Source organism: Symphalangus syndactylus, chromosome 6 (genome assembly GCF_028878055.3).
Source record: "Symphalangus syndactylus isolate Jambi chromosome 6, NHGRI_mSymSyn1-v2.1_pri, whole genome shotgun sequence".
Taxonomy (NCBI): domain Eukaryota; kingdom Metazoa; phylum Chordata; class Mammalia; order Primates; family Hylobatidae; genus Symphalangus; species Symphalangus syndactylus.
The window spans coordinates 111,948,959-111,971,656 of NC_072428.2; the positions used below are offsets into that span (position 1 = coordinate 111,948,959).

Consider the following 22,698-nt stretch of genomic DNA (forward strand, 5'->3'; position numbering starts at 1 on the left):
TTTAATCCAACATGAGCTTAAATAAAGTACTTGCTCATTGCTCACCTTACTATATCTGTTCTTACTAGTTGACTTTTTAAGTTAAAGACTATATATGAGAGCATCAGATATTATAGTATGCATCATTCCAAACTACAGGCTACAAAACTTGCCAAGGTATCTCCCTACTTGATATTAACAACTAATGAATATTACTACTACCATGATGGCAATATCATTATTTAATATTTCTTATGACCTGCCTCATGGCCTGGGTATTACCATCTTTCTTATTGACCTAATTTAGCACTGTTTTTCAAAATCAGGTTATTTTTTAATGGAATGTGAGCTCTAAGTCTTATAGAATGGTGAGTATCAAAGTAACTCACCATGATTTTAACTATGCCATATCACACTACACCATTGCATGGTAACCCTCACCAAAGTTCCTCACAATGAGCTACCCAGAAAAATGACACCTTTAGCCATACAACATTTATCATGTTGGCCAACACCATATATGAATTGATTGAAATACAGCATATAAAAAAATCTCTTCTACCTTTATTTATGCATTTTGAGTATGAAGTATGTTGAACACATTCACTTAATTTTGTTACCTTGGTTTAATTATGCTATTCTAATTTCACACCTAAAACAATTTCTCAGGAGTTTGCAAAAAATTATTACTTTTACTCATTTATTTTTACACTGTTTCCTATTTTATTCGCTATGCCAAAGCTTTAAACTTTCTGAATTTTTTTTGTGCTTTTTTATTTTGGAGAAACTTATTGCATATGAAAGAAACAGATTAAATATGTATTTTCTCCATAAGTGATTTCTGAGTGATCCTGTTAGACTGACTCTATATTGGCACAAAGTATAATATTCTTCTATCATTTGTTGTATTTTCACATTTGTACTAAATAATAAATATTATTAAAACTTTAAATTTCTATTTATTTAAAGGACCGGGACACTATTGAACATTGTAATAATGAGATGCTTGTTTGGATACACCATTAAATCCCCATGGATGCCTCAGTCTCTTAAGGCATTTTGTATAGTAATGATGTGTTAGTAAAAGATGGTATTTGATTTGATGTTTTGATATGCTATGCCTCTTAAAAGCTAAGGGTTACAAACTTAGGTAGATTATTCCCTATTATTTCTACCAAAAATTCCTTCATCAAAAGCCTGTTCCTCCAAAGTTTGGGATTATCCTATTTTTTATAAAGAAAATATTGCTTCTCTTAGGAGTTATTCTTTCTGATCTGAAAGGCTGCAATGGTATGTTTATCCACATATTTACAATTTAGTATTGAAATTACATTGTCTTAAATATTGTTTCTTTGGTAAATATATCCCAATGAAAGTCTTGAAAGTAATACTATCTTGTGGCTTGGTAACACAGATTTGGTGCCTACAAGATTTGTGAATTTTATTATTTGTGTGACTAATATAGATGTAAGTGGCTTTTGAGTTTGCTGCTTATTTCATGGTTTTTATTAATACCACTTCATTCTGTTAGTCATGTTATTTTATTAGCTTGGTAACTGTAATGTAGCCTATTTAATAATTCTATTATTATTTAGGATAAACTGTTTACTAAATATTGTATTGTTTATTGCTTTTGTTAAAAAGAAATGAAAAGATAATTTATAATTGCTGTCATTCTTTGATAGATTCCATATATATATATATATATATATATTTATTTGAGGTGGAGTCTCGCTCTGTCACCCAGGCTGAAATGCAGTGGTGCAATCTTGGCCTGCTGCACCCTCCGCCTCCTGGGTTCAAGCGATTCTCCTGCCTCAGCCTCCTGAGTAGTTGAGATTACAGGCATGCGCCACCACACCCAGCTAATTTTGTATTTTTAGTAGAGACGGGGTTTCACCATGTGGGCCAGGCTGGTCTCGAACTCCTGACTTCGTGATCCACCCTTCTCGGCCTCCCAAAGTGCTGGGATTACAGGCGTAAGCCACCGCGCCTGGCCAGATTTCAAATATTTAAATCAGTTTCCCTGAAGAACAACTCAGTCTTCTAAATAGTGCCTTTAACTTCCTAAATGTGATAAAACTATGCATTTAAATTAATAATTTGCTTACATTATTCTTTGTACCTTTTAAAATTACACTTGTGTACAAAAGTATCACCATAAACTAATGCTCATTAAGTATTTATTTCAAATTGTCGTTTAAAAAAATGTGTAAGTTTGCATTCAGAAATTAATTTAAATTTATCAAGGAGCCTTTTTAATGTTAAAAAGGAATGTATATTCTTTTAAAAGATTTCTTAATTGTATTTATGAATAAATAGTTTCATAAATATGTTTATCTTATTGTTACTAAGATAATTATGTTTATTTCTCATATAGAAGATAAAGCTAATTAACATACAGCTATAGAGGGATTATTTAAGTACATGTTTTAGGGCCTTGATAATTATGTGTTAGATTTAAATGCATGATGAATTAAATCAACAGTTTTCTTGTTACTGTGTACTTTCAGTTGTATAACAATTGTCTTGTTAAGTCACCATACATCTGTCCTTACTCTACCTGTACCATCCTTCCTATTAGTGTTATTACATTATTATATGCAGAATTATAGTTTGAAGCAGTTGCAGTCTACATTGCTTTTATTTCGTGCACTGTGAAACTTGGCTTATCTTCAAACAATTAAATAAGCCTTGCTTGCTCACCTACATCAGTGTTGCTTTTTTGTGTTATAGAAAATTAATGTGTTCCTAATGTGTTTTTTTAAATCTAACATTACGTGTGTCCCAAAACAAAACCAGAATGAGTCAACAGTTTTTGTTCAGTTATTACAAAAATGTGAATTTTAAGTGTTCACTCATAACAAAAATCCTGATAGTTCACTATCAGACTTTTTTCTAGCCTTTATGGAGTCTATTTGGATGAAGGGAGATGATTCTATAAACCAGTATAATTTTTGAAATATTTAATATATCAGTAGTGCCTGACTCAAACCATTGGTTACTAAAGTATCAGTTATTACTTGTGAGAAAGCAGCAGGTTTAGGGGTACCCAATATGAGAGCTTGTGCCCATCAGCAGAGCTAAACTTTGAGTTCAGGTTGTTGAATTCACAGATCCAGAATTATGGCTTCAAAATCTTTAGGAAGATAGAAACAATCTTCCAAATTATTTTATTTCAAAATTGTTATGAAGAGACTCAGCAAAAGACTTCTGGATTCTAAGAAATAGAGGTATTGAAGTATTCCTGGGAATTTCAGTCTGTTCAAATGATCTCAGTCCAGTTGGAAACCAGAATAAAGAGCCTTCAAGGTGGGTTTATACGCAGTAATATGAATGTGCCAACACTTGGGGGTGCTCACCCATGAGAGTGCCAAGGAGACCTGCCTAGGCCCACACATGTTGCCCCAGAGCTAAGGAGGCCCAAAGAAAGAGTCTTGCTTTTATTACAGTAAACAGCAATCCAATTCTAGTATGTCATTAATATTCTTTAGGGGATGTGATTGGATTAAAACCCTGTATTGTAATTTACTAGAATAGAAACCATAATCCCTATAGTTAGTTGATGCTCTGGTAAAATGATAAAAATAAGTCAAATGCAATACTTTTGCAGTTCATTGCAAAATATTGAAGAAAAGGAGAATAAATCCTCAATGTGATAATTATACATACATACACTTCCCCAACCATTATTACAATTAAATAAGAAAATTATATTTGCCCATTAAAAGTATGAAGTTAGGTAGAGTTAGACCATTTTTAAAAAAATGTAAACACCTTCTTAAGCATGTTGAAACAAATGGAAAATAGTTGATATTTTTTCCATATCCGCTTAGCAGAGGAAAAACCTACAGTTTGTGTACCACTAACAAGTATTTGATTATGATTTGCCATTATGAGCATTAAATATTTCAACAGTCTATGAAAAAGAGTGGCTACACTTCAAATTATTTTCAATAAAACTAAGTATTGTCTAATGAGCTTAATCTGAAGATTTTTTACATGCATGAACTTTAGTCATAGCTTTTAGAAAATCATATGAAAGGTCATTTGTCACAGTTTAGTTGCATCTCATTTTTAAATTCACATGTATTAATTTGCATGGCGATTACAAAGACACAAGTGTTTGAGATGATTGAAATCACTTTAATTTGGAAACACAAAGAGTAAAGAGCATGAAGAACAGATGGTGACGAAAGGATTTCACAGGAAGAAAAATAGAAGAAAGAGACCACTAATGATTGAAATAAAATTTCCAAAGTCCTTCATGGTTAGTTTTAACAAGAAAAAAAGTGAGAATTAAAAGTAAGATTGTGATTGTTTCTAGTGAGTACTTTCCTTTTTAAATTACAGCAGTTGTTTAGAGTAAGTAATTTTGAAACAGCTAAGTTGTCAAGAGTATGAACTTTATCTGAATCTTCTTGGGAGCTAGGCATTCTTAACAGATTTTACATGAATTCTCATTTTATGGTTTTCAATATATTAATACCCAGGAGTCTTGATAAAAATAAACTCAGGAAACTTTGTATTGGAAAACAGACCTGGGTATGATAAACATTTAATGTTGGTTCAGTTATACCTTGAAATTTCTATAGAGTATACATTTCCTTTGAGGACATAAAACATAGAACATAAGCAGCATTAGGATAGTGCAGAGCGTAAATTTTGGCGATAGCCTGAGATTCCATAAAGGCATGGGAGTTTAAAGAACATCATTATAATAATGCTCAAACCTCACAGTTACTTTGTCTACCATCTTCCTAATGACCCAGGCAGCTCAGACCAAGACTAAAGAACAATTCTCCTCTGGCCGCTCAGTAACGTGGTAGAGTGGCTAGATTCCTTCTTAGGCGAGAAAGAACCAGCTTAGTCTTTCCTGACATTCCCTGACAGGTCCTGTTTTAGAACTGAGATATTCATATGTTGATTCTGATTTGTTAGGACAAGCAGACTTGAATGATCCTGGTCATCAGATTCTTTAAGTAGACAGCATTAGCTGAGTTTCCCTGGGGAGAATGCGCAAGATTCACTCTGTTAGTTCTTCTTACTGACCGTAAGGCTGGAACCTGCTGGAAAACACTCTTCATTTTACCTGGTGCAGCACCGTGTATAGAAATAGGTATGAGGGGCCGGGCGCGGTGGCTCAAGCCTGTAATCCCAGCACTTTGGGAGGCCGAGGCGGGAGGATTACGAGGTCAGGAGATCGAGACCATCCTGGCTAACACGGTGAAACCCCGTCTCTACTAAAAATACAAAAAATTAGCCGGGAGTGTTGGCCGGCGCCTGTAGTCCCAGCTACTCGGGAGGCTGAGGCAGGAGAATGGCGTGAACCCGGGAGGCGGAGCTTGTAGTGAGCCGAGATCGCGCCACTGCACTCCAGCCTGGGGGACAGAGAAAGACTCCGTCTCAAAAAAAAAAAAAAAAAAGAAATAGGTATGAGGCCAGATTTGAGGAGTAAAGATAATTATTTGTCCCTCAGTCAAAATAGAAACTTAAGGAAGAGGTAACTGAATAAGAAAATAAATTCTAGCAATTCTCCAGAAAATCCCTGGCATTTCCCCAACCATGCTTTTATCAGCCCTGCTAAGGATGAAATAACTCTGTACTGATGAAAAATTATTTGCGTTTCTTTACACTCAGTTTTATCGGTTTCACTGACCTCCTCTCTATTCTTAGCTTCAATCAGACTTAGGGACAGGGGGAATGAGGAAGGGAGTGGAGTGGTAGGTAGAGATCAAGGTTTGGGTAGAGTTACATGTAAGCTCATATAGTGTTGTGTTGTAGTGTTCCGTAATGTTGAAAACTAAAATTTGGAATTTTTGTTGTGAGAAAGTCTGTATTTTCAAAGCTGACATTAACTTTTTTATTCCTTTTAAATTTTTCTCTTTCACCCAAAGGTAAATCCACAAAGGCTGAAATAGTTGAATAAAAACTTTAATTTTGTTTTTAATTTTGTAGAACTTGATCTTTTCCCTGAATTAATTGGAACTGAAGAAATAATCAAGGTATCATAGCCATTTTTATATTCAAATGTTTTAATATTAAGTGGTCTATTTTGAATTGTTGCTTAGGTGTTAGGTATTGCCACATGAATAAAAGTTGTGTGTATGATTCAGTGTTTGTGGGGTTAGTTGCTAAGATTTATAGATAGTCACATAATTTATATACATGATTCTCTTATGAAGAAGTTGAAAGATGTTTTGATTGGTATAGTACTAAAAAACAAGAAATATAAATGGTGATGAAGAAAAAACAATGAACTTTAAAAATAATTATAGTTATGCACTACAGCTATAAACTGGAATTTTTTTAGTCTCCAAATTTTTCTGAAAAACTAAAATTATATTTAACCAGTTCTTAACATTTTACAGTTTATATATAAATAACCAATGATTGATAGATTAACAATAAATATGGCCCAAAATATAAATTGTATATATATATATTTTTGCCCATTTAAATTGTTTGTTATTTAGGCTGATAAATATTCATCTACTCGAAGATCATTGTGCTAACAACAGACACCTATACTACGAGTAGTCTATACTTTTTATAGATAAAATTTATAGGTATTTGAGACTGTCTATGAATTTTAACATTTTTTTTTAAATAGAGAGAAAATGATTCTTTAATATATTTTATATTTCATCATATGCCTTAATGTGCTGTTCTTCATAACTGAAATTATGTTTTCAGTTCAGGTGCTACTGTTGATGATAGTACAAATGTGTACATGTGTATAGATTGTGTAGGAGCCGATAAAAGTGTGATAACTAGTGCTGTTATCTAGCAATAAATAACAATTAGGTCTTTCATAGGTATAAACTATCTTGATATTTTATGTATCTTATGGCTAGTCTCTCTTACAAGGGACTATTTTACCAAAATGACCAGTCTACCTTTTAACAAGAGTTTACAGATTTCAGCTAAGAATATCTTTATTTGTATATGTACATACATGTTCACATGCATATGGAGATATGTATATATATATATATATATATGTACCTACAAGTGATCAACAGAATTAAGTCAGAAAAGAAATTGTATTTTTGCTGAGTTGTTAATTCAAATAATTGGTCTGACATACTGATGTAAGCCCTTTTTTCAGTAATTGGTGCCATGTACTAAATGATATTCTGTTTAAGTTCCATCTCATATAATAAGTATTACACATCACAAACTTTTTAGAAAGGACCAAGGAATGATCAATTATTTTTCATAGTAATTCCCATTACCATTATTCATGATCCATGTTTAGTTACTTTAGTTACAACATCCATGTTTAGTTATTTTTCTTCTCTATTGCCATTAACCCTAAGGCAACTTTTACCATAAGCCTACAAAAGTTATTTAAAATCTTCCAGTGTTAATTACTAGTAAATTTCTACATAAAACTATAATATTGTATTTAGTATAATATTTAGCTGTGTGAATAGGCTACACATGTGACTTTATATACAATTTTAAATATTTTCCATTTTTAATGGACATATAATACTTCTACATATTTATGAGGTATATAGTGATCAAATCAGCATAGTTTGCATATCCATTATCTCAAACGTTTACCATTTTTCTGTGTTGGAAACATTTGAGATCCTTTTTTCTACCTATCTGAAAATATATATTATTGCTAACTATAGTCATCCTACAGTGCTATCAAACACTAGAACTTATTCTTCCTATCTAGCTGTAATTTTGTATCCTTTAACCAATCTCTGCCTGTCGCCCCCTCCCCACTACATTTCTCAGCCTCTAATAACCACTATTCTACACTCTACTTCTATTAAATCAACTTTTTTAGCTTCCACATAGGAGTGAGAACATGCAGTATTTATCTTTCTGTTCCTGGCTTATTCCACTTACATAATGGAGGTATATCTTTATTTTTGTCATACACTCTACAATAGAGATCCCTAAAGCTATGCCTGTCATGGTGCCTCTGGTCTCGCCATTTACATATATGACAAACACAAGCAGATCTTCCTGTTAGAGAAGAATGTGAAGATATGTGAGCAGGCTGGCTTGTTGTAGTCAGAGAAAAGTTCCTAGATAGGAGGAAAAAAAAAGCCTCAGTACATCAGCCCAGGTCCCAACAGGAAACAGATGTCACACTCAAGTGGAGTCATGGAGGTTAATTTAATCAAAAAGGACGATTCACAGGTGTGGGAAGTCTTAATGCAAATAAACAAGAGGTGGCATTGTACATTTGGTATGAATGATATCAGGGACTCGTTGTTACATCTAAACCTGAAAGGCAAGAAGGCAAGGAGAAGGTGCAGAGAGAATGGCACAGCAGACGCCGTGGCCTCTGTAATGGGACAGCACCGTCCTGTGGTGACCAGTTAGGTAAGGAACCTCCCAAGGAATCACCACATTCTCTGGCCACCCACCTAAAATAGAATGGAGACGGGTGGAGAGAGGCTGTGGAAAGCAAAATGAGAATATACAACACACTGAGGAAGGAGTCACCTGAGAAAGCAGAGTAGAATTAAAAATCAGTGTCATTACTTGCTGGTAGATGGCTATGATCTAGAGGAAAATGAGGAAGAGAAAGAATTCTTATGACATTAGGCTTATTTGGTTTGTGGGGCTTTACCCATGGTGGTAGTGCCCAAAGAAACAGCAGCTCTAATTCTTTGAGCTGGAAGAATCCTTGGCACTGCCAAGGGGGAGGGAGGCAGCTACCACCACACAGATGGGTATTTAAAATAAAGGATACAGGAGCAATGATTGGTAAGCTTGGCTTGGCAAATTGGTAGTAGTTCTTGCTATTGAAATTAACTATTGTATTAATAATATATTGTCAAATCAAAAGAGACCCGTGTCATAATGTGTCTTCCTGAAGCATGATTATGAGATGGGATGAAAACACTGCTTAACCAATCCACTATTCACTTCCTTTGCTTCATGCAGGAATGAATGACAGGCTGGAAAATGCATGGAATATATTCGTAATGACTTTTAATCCCTGAATATAGAAATAAAGAGTTTGAAGGATATTTCTTAGATCCTCTCCAAACAGAAATGTATGATTTTGCAAGACAAAGTATCTGTAGCATGATCATGGCTTTACACTAACTTTTTAAAATGAAGTTGTGAAGGATAACATATGACACAGATCGAAACTACAGTGGAAGAGTCACAATAACTCCATAAAGAAATTGTAGGAAAGAGTATTTGTTAAAATATTTGTAGTCATATATGAATAAAGTAATCATAGGGCATGAATGATATGTTCCTCTTAAAATGTTGACATAGCCAATGTGACCTTACAGAGATCAACAAGATATGGCAGGGTAGGATTAATGAAAGTCTAATCACTCTCACCGGGTTCTGAGAGGTTCTGAACCTCATAAAGTTTATAGAACGCATATGTATCTGATGTGTGCATAGTTTTTTCCCCAACTATGTAACAAGAAGAGGTGTGTAGTTTTATGTTATAATAAAAATTTTATGAAAATTTACATTGCCTATAGGAGGATATGATAAAGGATGTTTATGTGGAAATATAAGCAAAGAGAAAGAAATGTAATATTATTGTGGAAGTCAATAGACATTGTTAGATCATGTAGAGAAAATGGATGACATATCTTTGGGGAACTTTTGCTGTGAAGGAGAGACGAGAAGTAGAATGATAACTGGAAGGTGAATTAGAGGTTTTCCTTTGTGTTCCCTTTAAAGAAGAGAGATCGGAGTTAATTTAAGCTGATGAGAATGATCTGTTTGAGAATTTGAGAAAACAAATCAGAAACACAAAATAGACTGAACTACTCAATTATGTTCTATTCCCAGGTTCATGATAGGGACTAGATCTAAAACACAGAAGTGCGAATTAGCTTTAGAAAGGAAGGAAAACAACTCTTTAGTTATAACAGGACAGGAGGGGCAGAGGTAACTTGGTTGGTCCCTGTTTTTAATGTTAAGAAGAAGTGTGTCTTTGTCTGGTGGCTTCTATTTTCCCTGAAAACAGGAAGGCCATCTGCTGAGAATGGGAGGAAAGGATAGGAAAATGAAGGTTTGACAGAATTTTGGTAGAGAGAAAGAGTGTGGAGTGATACCAGAAAACTAGGCAAATATTTAGGTTTGCAAAAACAAGGAAGAGTTTAGAAACTCCACACTGCCAAGCTTAACACTGATCCCCAGAAAAACTCTGGATCAAATTATAAAACAAATATTTGTGAGAACTTCTAAGGAAAGAAGAGATAATTGGCACCAACCAATTTTCCCTAAAAGCAAGTCAAGGCAAATTATTCTCATTTCGTTTTGCATTAAGTTTTTAGGTTTGTAGATTATGGGAATATTTTATTTAGGAAATTATTTGGCAGAGTCTCTCTTGTGGTCCTTGTGAACAAGGTATCACACAGAATGTAAAACTTTATAAAGAATACTGACTACTTGTAAGGAAATGTGTCAAGGGAATCTGAGAGAGTAGCCATTTTTAGCACTCAATATAATTCAGATCAAGTGCACTAACTTCCTAAAGTTGTCACATATGCTTCAGAAAATACAAGCAGCCAAATAATTAAGCTGTAAATAATGAGGCTGCCATTAAGCTTGGAATCGTGTGTTTCATACAGTGCAGATTTCCATGTGTATGACACATGCTCATGAGCACACATGGCTTAAGATTCAGATTCTTTCTACTGATATTGGTCAAGTTCTCAATGGCTGTACTCAGTAATTTTTTTCTTCTTTTAAGGAACATGGCCTTAAAATATTTAATAGATGATCAGATAAATGACAATTCTAACAAGCTGTTGGGTACAAAGATACTGACAAAATCATGTCCCACATGAACTAAAAAAAAAAAAATTGATAACTTTGGCAATTGAGTTTTCAAAGTATATAATTAGATAGAATATGCCCAGTTTTATGTGTATATATATATATATATATATATATATATATATATATATATATACATGCAATGAAGATTATGCTTAAAGCATAGGTTTTGGTTAACTTCGAGCCAGAAGACTAGAAGTCTCTTCCTGGGTCATTGCATGGAAGATTCAGCCTCCTGAATGGTGATTCTAAGGGAAACACAAAATTGAAAAACTAGGAGTAGAATCATATTTTGACAAGTTGCCTTTGAAATATCTGCCTAAGTCTTAAGTGGAAAATATTAAAAAACAAAAGGAGAAGAAAACCAAACACCTTTTTTAGTTCTAAATCTTCCCCTTATTATGACCTTAAAATTATGATTTGCTCTAAATAGATATAATTAAATATTCTGAATGTTCAACTACTTTGGTCTTTAAAATAGTTTCATCGCCAATTCTTATTACAATAAGCTAATGGCTATTTACCTTGATGCCTGATGAACAAAGAAATATGAAAACAATAAAATAAATGCCATCTTAAATAACACTGTCAATAAATAACTAGAGTGTGTCTTCCTTTTAAATATGTGGTATCTATTCATTTAACCACTTCTTTCCATAGCATTAAAATAAAGGCAGCCATAAATTAGATGTTTTCATTATGTTTAATTACTCCCCTGGAGAGCGGATGGTAAAGGTTGTAGGTTAGAGGTATGCATTGTACAGAATGGTGTTTTATGAGGATAAGAAGTTCCCAAGATACCACAAGTGATAATTGGCAGTGTAAGATATGAAGATTTTCTTTTTCTCTTATTTCCTCATGACTCATTAAATCTTGTTTGCTTTTCAAAGGAGGAGGAAGAGGGAAAAGACATTGAAGAAGGCGCTATTGTGAATCCTGGTAGAGACAGTGCTACAAACCAAATCAGGAAAAAGGAACCCCAGATTTCTACCACAACACACTACAATCGCATAGGGATGAAATACAATGAAGCCAAGACTAACCGATCCCCAACCAGAGGAAGTGAATTCTCTGGAAAGGGTGATGTTCCCAACACATCTTTAAATTCCACTTCCCAACCAGTCACTAAATTAGCCACAGAAAAAGATATTTCCTTGACTTCTCAGACTGTGACTGAACTGCCACCTCACACTGTGGAAGGTACTTCAGCCTCTTTAAATGATGGCTCTAAAACTGTTCTTAGATCTCCACATATGAACTTGTCGGGGACTGCAGAATCCTTAAATACAGTTTCTATAACAGAATATGAGGAGGAGAGTTTATTGACCAGTTTCAAGCTGGATACTGGAGCTGAAGATTCTTCAGGCTCCAGTCCGGCAACTTCTGCTATCCCATTCATCTCTGAGAACATATCCCAAGGGTATATATTTTCCTCCGAAAACCCAGAGACAATCACATATGATGTCCTTATACCAGAATCTGCTAGAAATGCTTCTGAAGATTCAACTTCATCAGGTTCAGAAGAATCACTAAAGGATCCTTCTGTGGAGGGAAATGTGTGGTTTCCTAGCTCTACAGACATAACAGCGCAGCCCGATGTTGGATCAGGCAGAGAGAGCTTTCTCCAGACTAATTACACTGAGATACGTGTTGATGAATCTGAGAAGACAACCAAGTCCTTTTCTGCAGGCCCAGTGATGTCACAGGGTCCCTCAGTTACAGATCTGGAAATGCCACATTATTCTACCTTTGCCTACTTCCCAACTGAGGTAACACCTCATGCTTTTACCCCATCCTCCAGACAACAGGATTTGGTCTCCACGGTCAACGTGGTACACTCGCAGACAACCCAACCGGTATACAATGGTGAGACACCTCTTCAACCTTCCTACAGTAGTGAAGTCTTTCCTCTAGTCACCCCTTTGTTGCTTGACAATCAGATCCTCAACACCACCCCTGCTGCTTCAAGTAGTGATTCGGCCTTGCATGCTACGCCTGTATTTCCCAGTGTCGATGTGTCATTTGAATCCATCCTGTCTTCCTATGATGGTGCACCTTTGCTTCCATTTTTCTCTGCTTCCTTCAGTAGTGAATTGTTTCGCCATCTGCATACAGTTTCTCAAATCCTTCCACAAGTTACTTCAGCTACCGAGAGTGATAAGGTGCCCTTGCATGCTTCTCTGCCAGTGGCTGGGGGTGATTTGCTATTAGAGCCCAGCCTTGCTCAGTATTCTGATGTGCTGTCCACTACTCATGCTGCTTCAGAGACGCTGGAATTTGGTAGTGAATCTGGTGTTCTTTATAAAACGCTTATGTTTTCTCAAGTTGAACCACCCAGCAGTGATGCCATGATGCATGCACGTTCTTCAGGGCCTGAACCTTCTTATGCCTTGTCTGATAACGAGGGCTCCCAACACATCTTCACTGTTTCTTACAGTTCTGCAATACCTGTGCATGATTCTGTGGGTGTAACTTATCAGGGTTCCTTATTTAGCGGCCCTAGCCATATACCAATACCTAAGTCTTCGTTAATAACCCCAACTGCATCATTACTGCAGCCTACTCATGCCCTCTCTGGTGATGGGGAATGGTCTGGAGCCTCTTCTGATAGTGAATTTCTTTTACCTGACACAGATGGGCTGACAGCCCTTAACATTTCTTCACCTGTTTCTGTAGCTGAATTTACATATACAACATCTGTGTTTGGTGATGATAATAAGGCGCTTTCTAAAAGTGAAATAATATATGGAAATGAGACTGAACTGCAAATTCCTTCTTTCAATGAGATGGTTTACCCTTCTGAAAGCACAGTCATGCCCAACATGTATGATAATGTAAATAAGTTGAATGCATCTTTACAAGAAACCTCTGTTTCCATTTCTAGCACCAAGGGCATGTTTCCAGGGTCCCTTGCTCATACCACCACTAAGGTTTTTGATCATGAGATTAGTCAAGTTCCAGAAAATAACTTTTCAGTTCAACCTACACATACTGTCTCTCAAGCATCTGGTGACACTTTGCTTAAACCTGTGCTTAGTGCAAACTCAGAGCCAGCATCCTCTGACCCTGCTTCTAGTGAAATGTTATCTCCTTCAACTCAGCTCTTATTTTATGAGACCTCAGCTTCTTTTAGTACTGAAGTATTGCTACAACCTTCCTTTCAGGCTTCTGATGTTGACACCTTGCTTAAAACTGTTCTTCCAGCTGTGCCTAGTGATCCAATATTGGTTGAAACCCCCAAAGTTGATAAAATTAGTTCTACAATGTTGCATCTCATTGTATCAAATTCTGCTTCAAGTGAAAACATGCTGCACTCTACATCTGCACCAGTTTTTGATGTGTCGCCTACTTCTCATATGCACTCTGCTTCACTTCAAGGTTTGACCATTTCCTATGCAAGTGAGAAATATGAACCAGTTTTGTTTAAAAGTGAAAGTTCCCACCAAGTGGTACCTTCTTTGTACAGTAATGATGAGTTGTTCCAAACGGCCAATTTGGAGATTAACCAGGCCCATCCCCCAAAAGGAAGGCATGCATTTGCTACACCTGTTTTATCAATTGAGGAACCATTAAATACATTAATAAATAAGTTTATACATTCCGATGAAATTTTAACCTCCACCAAAAGTTCTGTTACTGATAAGGTATTTGCTGGTAGTCCAACAGTTGCTTCTGATACATTTGTATCTACTGATCATTCTATTCCTATAGGAAATGGGCATGTTGCCATTACAGCTGTTCCTCCCAACAGAGATGGTTCTGTAACCTCAACCAAGTTGCTGTTTCCTTCTAAGGCAACTTCTGAGCTGAGTCATAGTGCCAAATCTGATGCCGATTTAGTGGGTGGTGGTGAAGATGGTGACACTGATGATGATGATGGTGATGATGATGATGACAGAGATAGTGATGGCTTATCCATACATAAGTGTATGTCATGCTCATCCTATAGAGAATCACAGGAAAAGGTAATGAATGATTCAGACACCCACGAAAACAGTCTTATGGATCAGAATAATCCAATCTCATATTCACTATCTGAGAATTCTGAAGAAGATAATAGAGTCACAAGTGTATCCTCAGACAGTCAAACTGGTATGGACAGAAGTCCTGGTAAATCACCATCAGCAAATGGGCTATCCCAAAAGCACAATGATGGAAAAGAGGAAAATGACATTCAGACTGGTAGTGCTCTGCTTCCTCTCAGCCCTGAATCTAAAGCATGGGCAGTTCTGACAAGTGATGAAGAAAGTGGATCAGGGCAAGGTACCTCAGATAGCCTTAATGAGAATGAGACTTCCACAGATTTCAGTTTTGCAGACGCTAATGAAAAAGATGCTGATGGGATCCTGGCAGCAGGTGACTCAGAAATAACTCCTGGATTCCCACAGTCCCCAACACCATCTGTTACTAGCGAGAACTCAGAAGTGTTCCACGTTTCAGAGGCAGGTTAGTTATGAATCAGAAGGACAGATTGAGGTGTGATGGTTTGCTTGCTCTAAAAGTAAAACAAAAATTATAGAAAGAAATTTGGTAAAATGGTACATCATCATTTTTAAAATCAAAACATTCAACAAATCAGTCTCCAGTTTCTGAAGTATAATTTTATTTATTATTTCAAACAATTATTTAACACATTTTGGTTTTTAATTTAATTCTCTCCAAAATAGACAAAACAATTTTTATTTATTGTCAATATTTCATACTCTACAGGATGCCTTTTATGGGTGGGGGCAATTCTGTTTGCATAATATATTTTTAGTACACTGCTTTTAAAATAAGATCAGAGTATGCTATTTTAGATGATTTTAATTTTCATACTTTTGTTCTAAAATAAGTTGTAGACTAATTCTATTTAATTATAAAATGAATTATTAAATCTGAGAGTAATGTGACATAAGCACTTCTCTCTGACACACCCCCATAGAAAGGAACTAGTTAATTTCCACATTCATATCAGCTTGGGGAGCTTTATTTATTATTATTATTTTATTTATTTATTTATTTATTTATTTATTTATTTATTTATTTTGAGACGGAGTCTCGCTCTGTCGCCCAGGCTGGAGTGCAGTGGCACAATCTCGGCTTACTACAAGCTCCACCTCCCGGGTTCACGCCCTTCTCCTGCCTCAGCCTCCCGAATAGCTGAGACTACAGGCACCCGCCACCACGCCAGGCTAATTTTTTGTATTTTTAGTAGAAACGGGGTTTCATCGTGTTAGCTAGGATGGTCTTGATCTCCTGACCTCGTGATCCACCCGCCTCGGCCTCCCAAAGTTCTGGGATTACAGGTGTGAGCCACTGCACCAGGCTGGGGAGGTCTTTGTTTTGTTGTTGTTGTTGTTGTTGTTGTTAAGTTTTATTACTAAGTTTTGAGAGTTAATAATGAAGTTAAACATTTTTTTAATTTTTTGTCTTTATCTTAATGTTGCCTAAAGAGGGCAGTGTAAACCATCAAAATACATTTTACTTTATGCCTGCTGTTACACACTTTTTTAAGTTAAATAATGGGCATTAATATGTACAGTATGTATAGGTGTTGTATGACAAGATGTAAAACACTGAGCATTTTTCTGTAGAAATGAATTTCATTTGTGAATGTATTTTATGCAAATTAGCTTACTGACCAGATGTTTCTTAGAGCAGATTATGTGCAGTGTTTATAACACAGATGTCTGCTTTAAACGCCAATGGAAAGAAGAGAGAAGTTCAATTCTATTAAGTATAGAAAAGTAATACTTTCATTGAATTGGTCATAAGAATTTTATAATTTGCTTTTATTAAATGTGAAGGTATTTTGAAGTTTAATAATGAAACTATTTAAATCTTAACATTAAGTTAAATCATAGGCTAATGTAACAAAATTCACTCATTGTATGAAAGTGAATATTTGTAATCCAGAACATAGACATCAGTCTCATTAGGATATTTTTCCTCTTTGCTATTTCATCTTTTTAATTAGTTGTATATTTTTTCTTCAGTGCAGCAGCAATTAAAAGTTTGTACATTTTGATAGAAAACTTTTTCTGTATTCTGAATTGATACCTATTTAACATTGCATTTTAAACACTTAAATGCTGATATGTGAGAATGAATAATGAATCCATAGGTCACTATAGTCATTAGTGCTGTCATATATATGAACTGTTATCTGTTCTCAATTATAGTAGTTGCTTTTTAGTTTTCATTAGATTTATGTTAAAAGAAAATATCAGGAATCCATCTATCTATCTTACCAGGTAGTGACATTGATATGATCTTGCTAGACTATACTATTATAGAAGGATATATATAATGAAATGCTAAACCTAAAATTATTGACTAAAGCTTAGCAAGTTTCTCTTCAGTGCACTAATTAGTTTTATTTAATTATCAAGAGTATGTTCTCCCACTAATTAGGATAAAACAATATGAATATGACATCCAACATTATCAAGTAACATACTTAGTGAAGTAAATAAGATCAAACAAGATTAGGGGAAAATTCTGGCCTATTTTTAAAACTGTATCTATAAAATCATATGTAATCTGTCTTATCCAATAATTGAATATATCCCTTTATCAAATGCATGCAGACTAGCTCTGAAACTTAAAATTTTATGGTGTATTTCTAGAATGCAGAACAATTTATAGGATATGTTCTTCAAAATACTATAGATAAGGCAAATATTAGTATCCACAATTTATAAATGAGTACACTGAGACCCAAGGATACTAGATTATTTGATCCAGGTCACATGAGTAAACACAAAACTGAGCCTGGAAACGTGTTCTTGGTGTCTATCTCTTAAAGACTGTGCTTTCATGTTAGGGGCCAATTAAATAAATGTAATGCTTAAATTGTAATACCAAAATTATACTATCTTATTCTCGAAACATCTTTTAAAATGTTAATCTTAGTTTTTTCTTAATTACCTATTAATTAAATCTTTTAATTTAGGTAACTCATATATACTACTGAGCCATATCAAACAGATATTTTAGTCTCAAATAAATAAAAATAAAATCAGTACAATTAGTTCCTCATTATAGTACACAAAGCAACCAGCTGATTGTTTGTGCTTTCATATGATATCCTATCTTGTGTAAAAGAGATAGGTTTCATGCCATAGTTTGATCATTCTGACTCCTTAATTAAAGGATTTAAGATCAAATATCCCAGAGCGGTTTTGAGAAAAGTTTATACGCAAGACTATATGTGTGTGCATGTGTGTATACAGTGCCTGTATATAAATATGTGTATATGGTATATTTACATATATAATGCATTATATATCTTACATATATATTACATATATGATAGGACATATCTCATATATATGTATGCTATACATATATAAATGAAATATGTAATTATATATATATATACCCATATACATGTTGCTTTGAAAATTTGTGGCCATTGAAGACCTGCATAATTATATAAGCTTACTTCGTACATATATTAATCTACATCACTGGTTCTCAAACTTTAACGTAGATCAAAATCAACTGGAAGCCTTGTCAAAACACAAATTGCTGACCCTTACACACAGAGTTTCTGGTTCAGAAGATTTGGTGTGTGAAGCCTAAAATTTGCATTTCTAAATTATGGTAATGTTGATGCTGCTATTCTGGGGATCACACGTCAAGAAAAACTGATATAGATAATAATATTAACCACCATTTGTACTAAATGAGGTACCAAGGACTTTGCTAAGTGAATGTTTTCATTTATTGCTGACACACTTACTTTCCATCTAGGTAACAATAGTTACAATAGAAAAAACTGTGAAGACAACCATGTATAAAATAAGATGTTTTTCTAAATTTTATAAGGAAATACTCATTGCATTCACCATCAGGTTATTTAGGTGACTAGATGATTCTAGATGAGTCTCCAGAAAATAATGGCCAGAGCTTAGGATTAACATTTTAAAAAATGGAGGCTTGGGCTTTTCTCACAAGAATATTAGCTACAACTCAGGGCTGAGTTGGCTTAGAACATTTTCAGTTTTTATACAGTTTTATGATTTTTAATCACACCTTTGAATTCCATTTTTCCTAGTAAATGCATTTATAGTTATAAGACCAAACATCTTGGGAAGTGTGTGTGCCATTTATATTCCTGTGATACATTACATTTATTTATTTATTTATTTATTTATTTATTTATTTATTTATTTTGAGATAGAGTCTCACTCTGTTGCCCAGGCCGTAGTGCAGTGGTGTGATCTCGGCTCCCTGCAACCTCTACTTCCCGGGTTCAGGCAGTTCTCCTGACTCAGCTTCCCGAGTAGCTGGGACTACAGGTGTGTGCCACCACGCCTGGCTAATTTTTGTATTTTTTATTTTTTTTAGTAGAGATGGGGTTTCACCATGTTGGCCAGTCTGGTCTTGAACTCCTGACCTCAAGTGATCCGCCTGCCTCAGCCTCCCAAAGTGCTGGGATTACAGGCGTGAGCCACCACACCCAGCCTGATACATTTCCTTTATTAGTGGATTAAATTCCTGGCCCTTTCTGCTATCATTCTTGATCAACAGAAGAAAGCTATTACTTTAAATCTTAAGTTCTCTCCAATTAGATATATTTTAATGCTATATATGTGCACTTATATTAGTCTCAATTTTCTTAAATACATATTTAAGTTAAGTGAAGTTTCTCTGTCTCCTATTACCTAAGCATCAGAAGTGCCAAGTGCATAAGAAGGCATGTAGATTTTGATGGGAAACTCAAATGCGGTTCTTTCAGAATGTCTGCAGGTAGATAAGATAAGGGCTTTTTGTAGCACTGTCAGCATGCTGTAATGTTAGGAACCGTTCTCATGCTCAATCATCTTGGTTTCCCACTGAACACACCTCAAAGCAAAAAGGAAGGATTGTTATTGGCCACAAACACTCACTGTTCTGAAACTCTTTTTTAACAACTTGGAAGGTAATCTCTAGTTAAAGTGATTTTCAAAGTGCTAGTACAATGATGTACCTGACTGGCCCCCAAAATAATCATGTGTCATCTTTTAAAATTAACTCAAGGACCAAAGTTGGACTTTTAATTATTTACACTTGCATGTTTCAGAAGAATTTCTTAGATCTACATATTCCTCCAATTCACCTGAAATTGCATTTTTATTTTTTTTTGTAGAATAAAACAACGGATAAGAAGAGCATTCAAGATAACATTTAAAAACAATCTATATTTAAAATTGAAATAGATTACTGTATTGAAAGGTTATCCTAATATAAGAAGAGTTATCTCAAGATTTTTTTCTTCATGAAATTATTAATTGCTTCTAACTATTTACCTAATGCAGGGTTAAAAATAATCCTATTTAAATTTATTTTAGAAAATTAATATATATGGTGATTCAGTAAGTAGTGCTGTTTTTCCTGACCATTCTATTTTAAAACAGTAGTGTTTTTTAAATTTCACTACTTTGATTTTTCTTATTTAGCAAGGCTTTTCAAGGCAGTATTATGCTTACCTGTTGCCAAGGCACCCCTATCTGGGTGCCAATCTCTGCCGGGATGTGGTAGTTCTTCTTGTCTAATATCCTGCCTTACATTTTAAACTTTGTTTTAATTAAATTGGCTTATAATTGTAGACATTCTTTGCATCAAAGAGTCAGAATTTTAAAGGTAAGTAACAGCAATGAAGGTTGCAATTAATCAGTTGAAAAATGCTGTGACTTTTCCTTCACCTTAAATATCAATTCTCTCGATTTTCTCTGACTACAGAGGCCAGTAATAGTAGCCATGAGTCTCGTATTGGTCTAGCTGAGGGGTTGGAATCCGAGAAGAAGGCAGTTATACCCCTTGTGATCGTGTCAGCCCTGACCTTTATCTGTCTAGTGGTTCTTGTGGGTATTCTCATCTACTGGAGGTAAGTTGAGTATTTGTTTTGGAAAATTTAATTCATAAAACTCAGATTTTGCCCATATTTCATCTGAAAGGTCTTCAAAGCATATTCAAAATTTATTTTACTTGAGAGCTGCCATTAATTTATTCAAGGTAAATTTGTGAATCCAAAGGCACAATAATGAAAGAGTTAATTGTTCTTCATACACCAATTAAAGGTAAAATGGAGGAACTTTTACCTGTTACTATTTAACACAGTATTTTGACAGTTGTACTTTCATGTTAATCTAATTAATAGATATCATCATAGCATTTAATATAAGTCTGAGCTTCTCATTAGTTGTTATAATTACAAAAATTAAGAAAACATTTTTATATAGTAACAAATACTGTTTTTCAATGACAGAAGAGTTTGTACAAGATGTGTATTAACTGTACATACTGATAAAAATGATAACCTGTGCATAAAAGTAAAATCAAGCAATTAAACTATAAATATAATTAGAGAATACAGCTAATGACTATCTTAAGATGCACAGACATTTAAGATACATTATAATTTGCTTTGGGGATGAAATATAGCTTTGCTCTCAATAATCTATTAAGTCCCTTAAAGGACAAGAATAATTGTACCCATCATAAACTTCCCATCCTGTGGAAAGCAGAACACACAGCAAATTAGTGTATTTATTAGGAACATAGGTCAGTATAACTGTGTCTGTTAGAAAACAAAGACTTTATGAAGATGTAAGGAATCATATGTGTAAACCAAGAAAGGGCATAGCATAGTACTTTTATAAAGTATAGCATACTTTTATTTTAAAAAAGAATTTTGTTCAGAAGATACATAATAATTTTTTTGTTTAGCAACATCATTCTATAACATTATATCAGCACTCTTTATGTGTTCTCTCAAAATATATTCTAGTGGTTTATTCTGAAATATTTACCATTTTTATTGACTGTTTCCCACGTACCTAGTACTGTGTTAACCATCAGGAAATATCAAAAATGAACAAATGAATGAAAAAAGAGTCAGTGATTTGAAGAAATCTATGCTTATTGAGGGGGAAGAATTTGTTATAAAAATGTATAAAATATTACACAAAGGTGTATGCATAGCAGTTGAAATCTAGTGATAAAAGTAGTCAGAGAACAAAGAAGCTTAGTAGGCCAGAATGCTCAGGGCAAGTGTAAACTAAAATATAGGACTCAAGCTCTGTGGGAGTCAGAAAGGAAAGGAAAAGGGCATTCCAGGCAGGGACACAGCAGGTGCAAAGATCGGGAAGTAGAAATGAGCTCTCTTTTGAGTAAAAGCTATTGGATGTTTTGGACACAGTGAGGCCTGGAGCATGTATTAATAGTTGCATGTAGTTGGACATTGGTTGGCTAGGGTAGAATGTCTTCACGATCAACTGTATTTCATATCTGACTTCCTTTACTAGAACAGAGTAGACTGCACACTATGGAGAACAGATCATGCTTTTGTTACCCTACATGGGTCAGGAGTCTATTTTGTTCATAACAAGAAATAAACAAACCTGGTTTCTTTAGTCTGTATCCCGGTGATTCCAATAATTGCCAAAGATTTTTTTTTTTGCTAAAGGTTTCATGTTTAGCAGAGTGCTTTGAACATAATCCATAATCCATAAATGTGTGTTCAACAAAAATAAATATTGCTTTTCTCCCCGTTCCCCACTGAACTTATTGACCAAATTTTTTGCCACATTGATATGTGTATTCAGATTACAGGTTTCTGTCTAATCTGATTTTCCCTACCAAACTACCTTTTTAATTAATGGGATTCAGTGTTAAGAATTGAAAATAAGATGGAGAATATGACCAATTCTGCTTCATAGTAAATAGTGCTAGTATAAAGTTCCAATAAAGATGTCAGATGGTTTATAATTATAAGATTGAAATTAGTTTCTTAATTTCTGTTACTTTTCAAGTCTATTTTCTGAAAATTTGGAAATTTTCTTATTTAATATCTTATTTAATACAATTTGATAGTTCATGGAAAATTAAAATTTGGAGAGGTTTCTATCTTCTATTAATAATGGGTCATTTCATCTGCATTATATGGGGAAAAGATAA

At 34.5% G+C, this 22,698-nt stretch overlaps 1 protein-coding gene across 4 annotated transcripts in view; it reads left to right on the forward strand.

Moving 5' to 3' along the window:
• The window catches only part of PTPRZ1 (protein tyrosine phosphatase receptor type Z1), a 193,547-nt gene that overhangs the window by 128,109 nt on the left and 42,740 nt on the right, over positions 1-22,698 (forward strand). For 2 of the 4 annotated variants that reach the window (XM_055283810.2, XM_055283811.2), the window contains exons 11-13: positions 5,938-5,984; positions 11,661-15,216; positions 20,482-20,626. In XM_055283810.2, the coding sequence (XP_055139785.1) occupies positions 5,938-5,984; positions 11,661-15,216; positions 20,482-20,626 (3,748 nt within the window). The remainder of the gene's footprint in view (positions 1-5,937; positions 5,985-11,660; positions 15,217-20,481; positions 20,627-22,698) is intronic. The other 2 variants (XM_055283813.2, XM_055283812.2) reach the window with 1 other exon arrangement.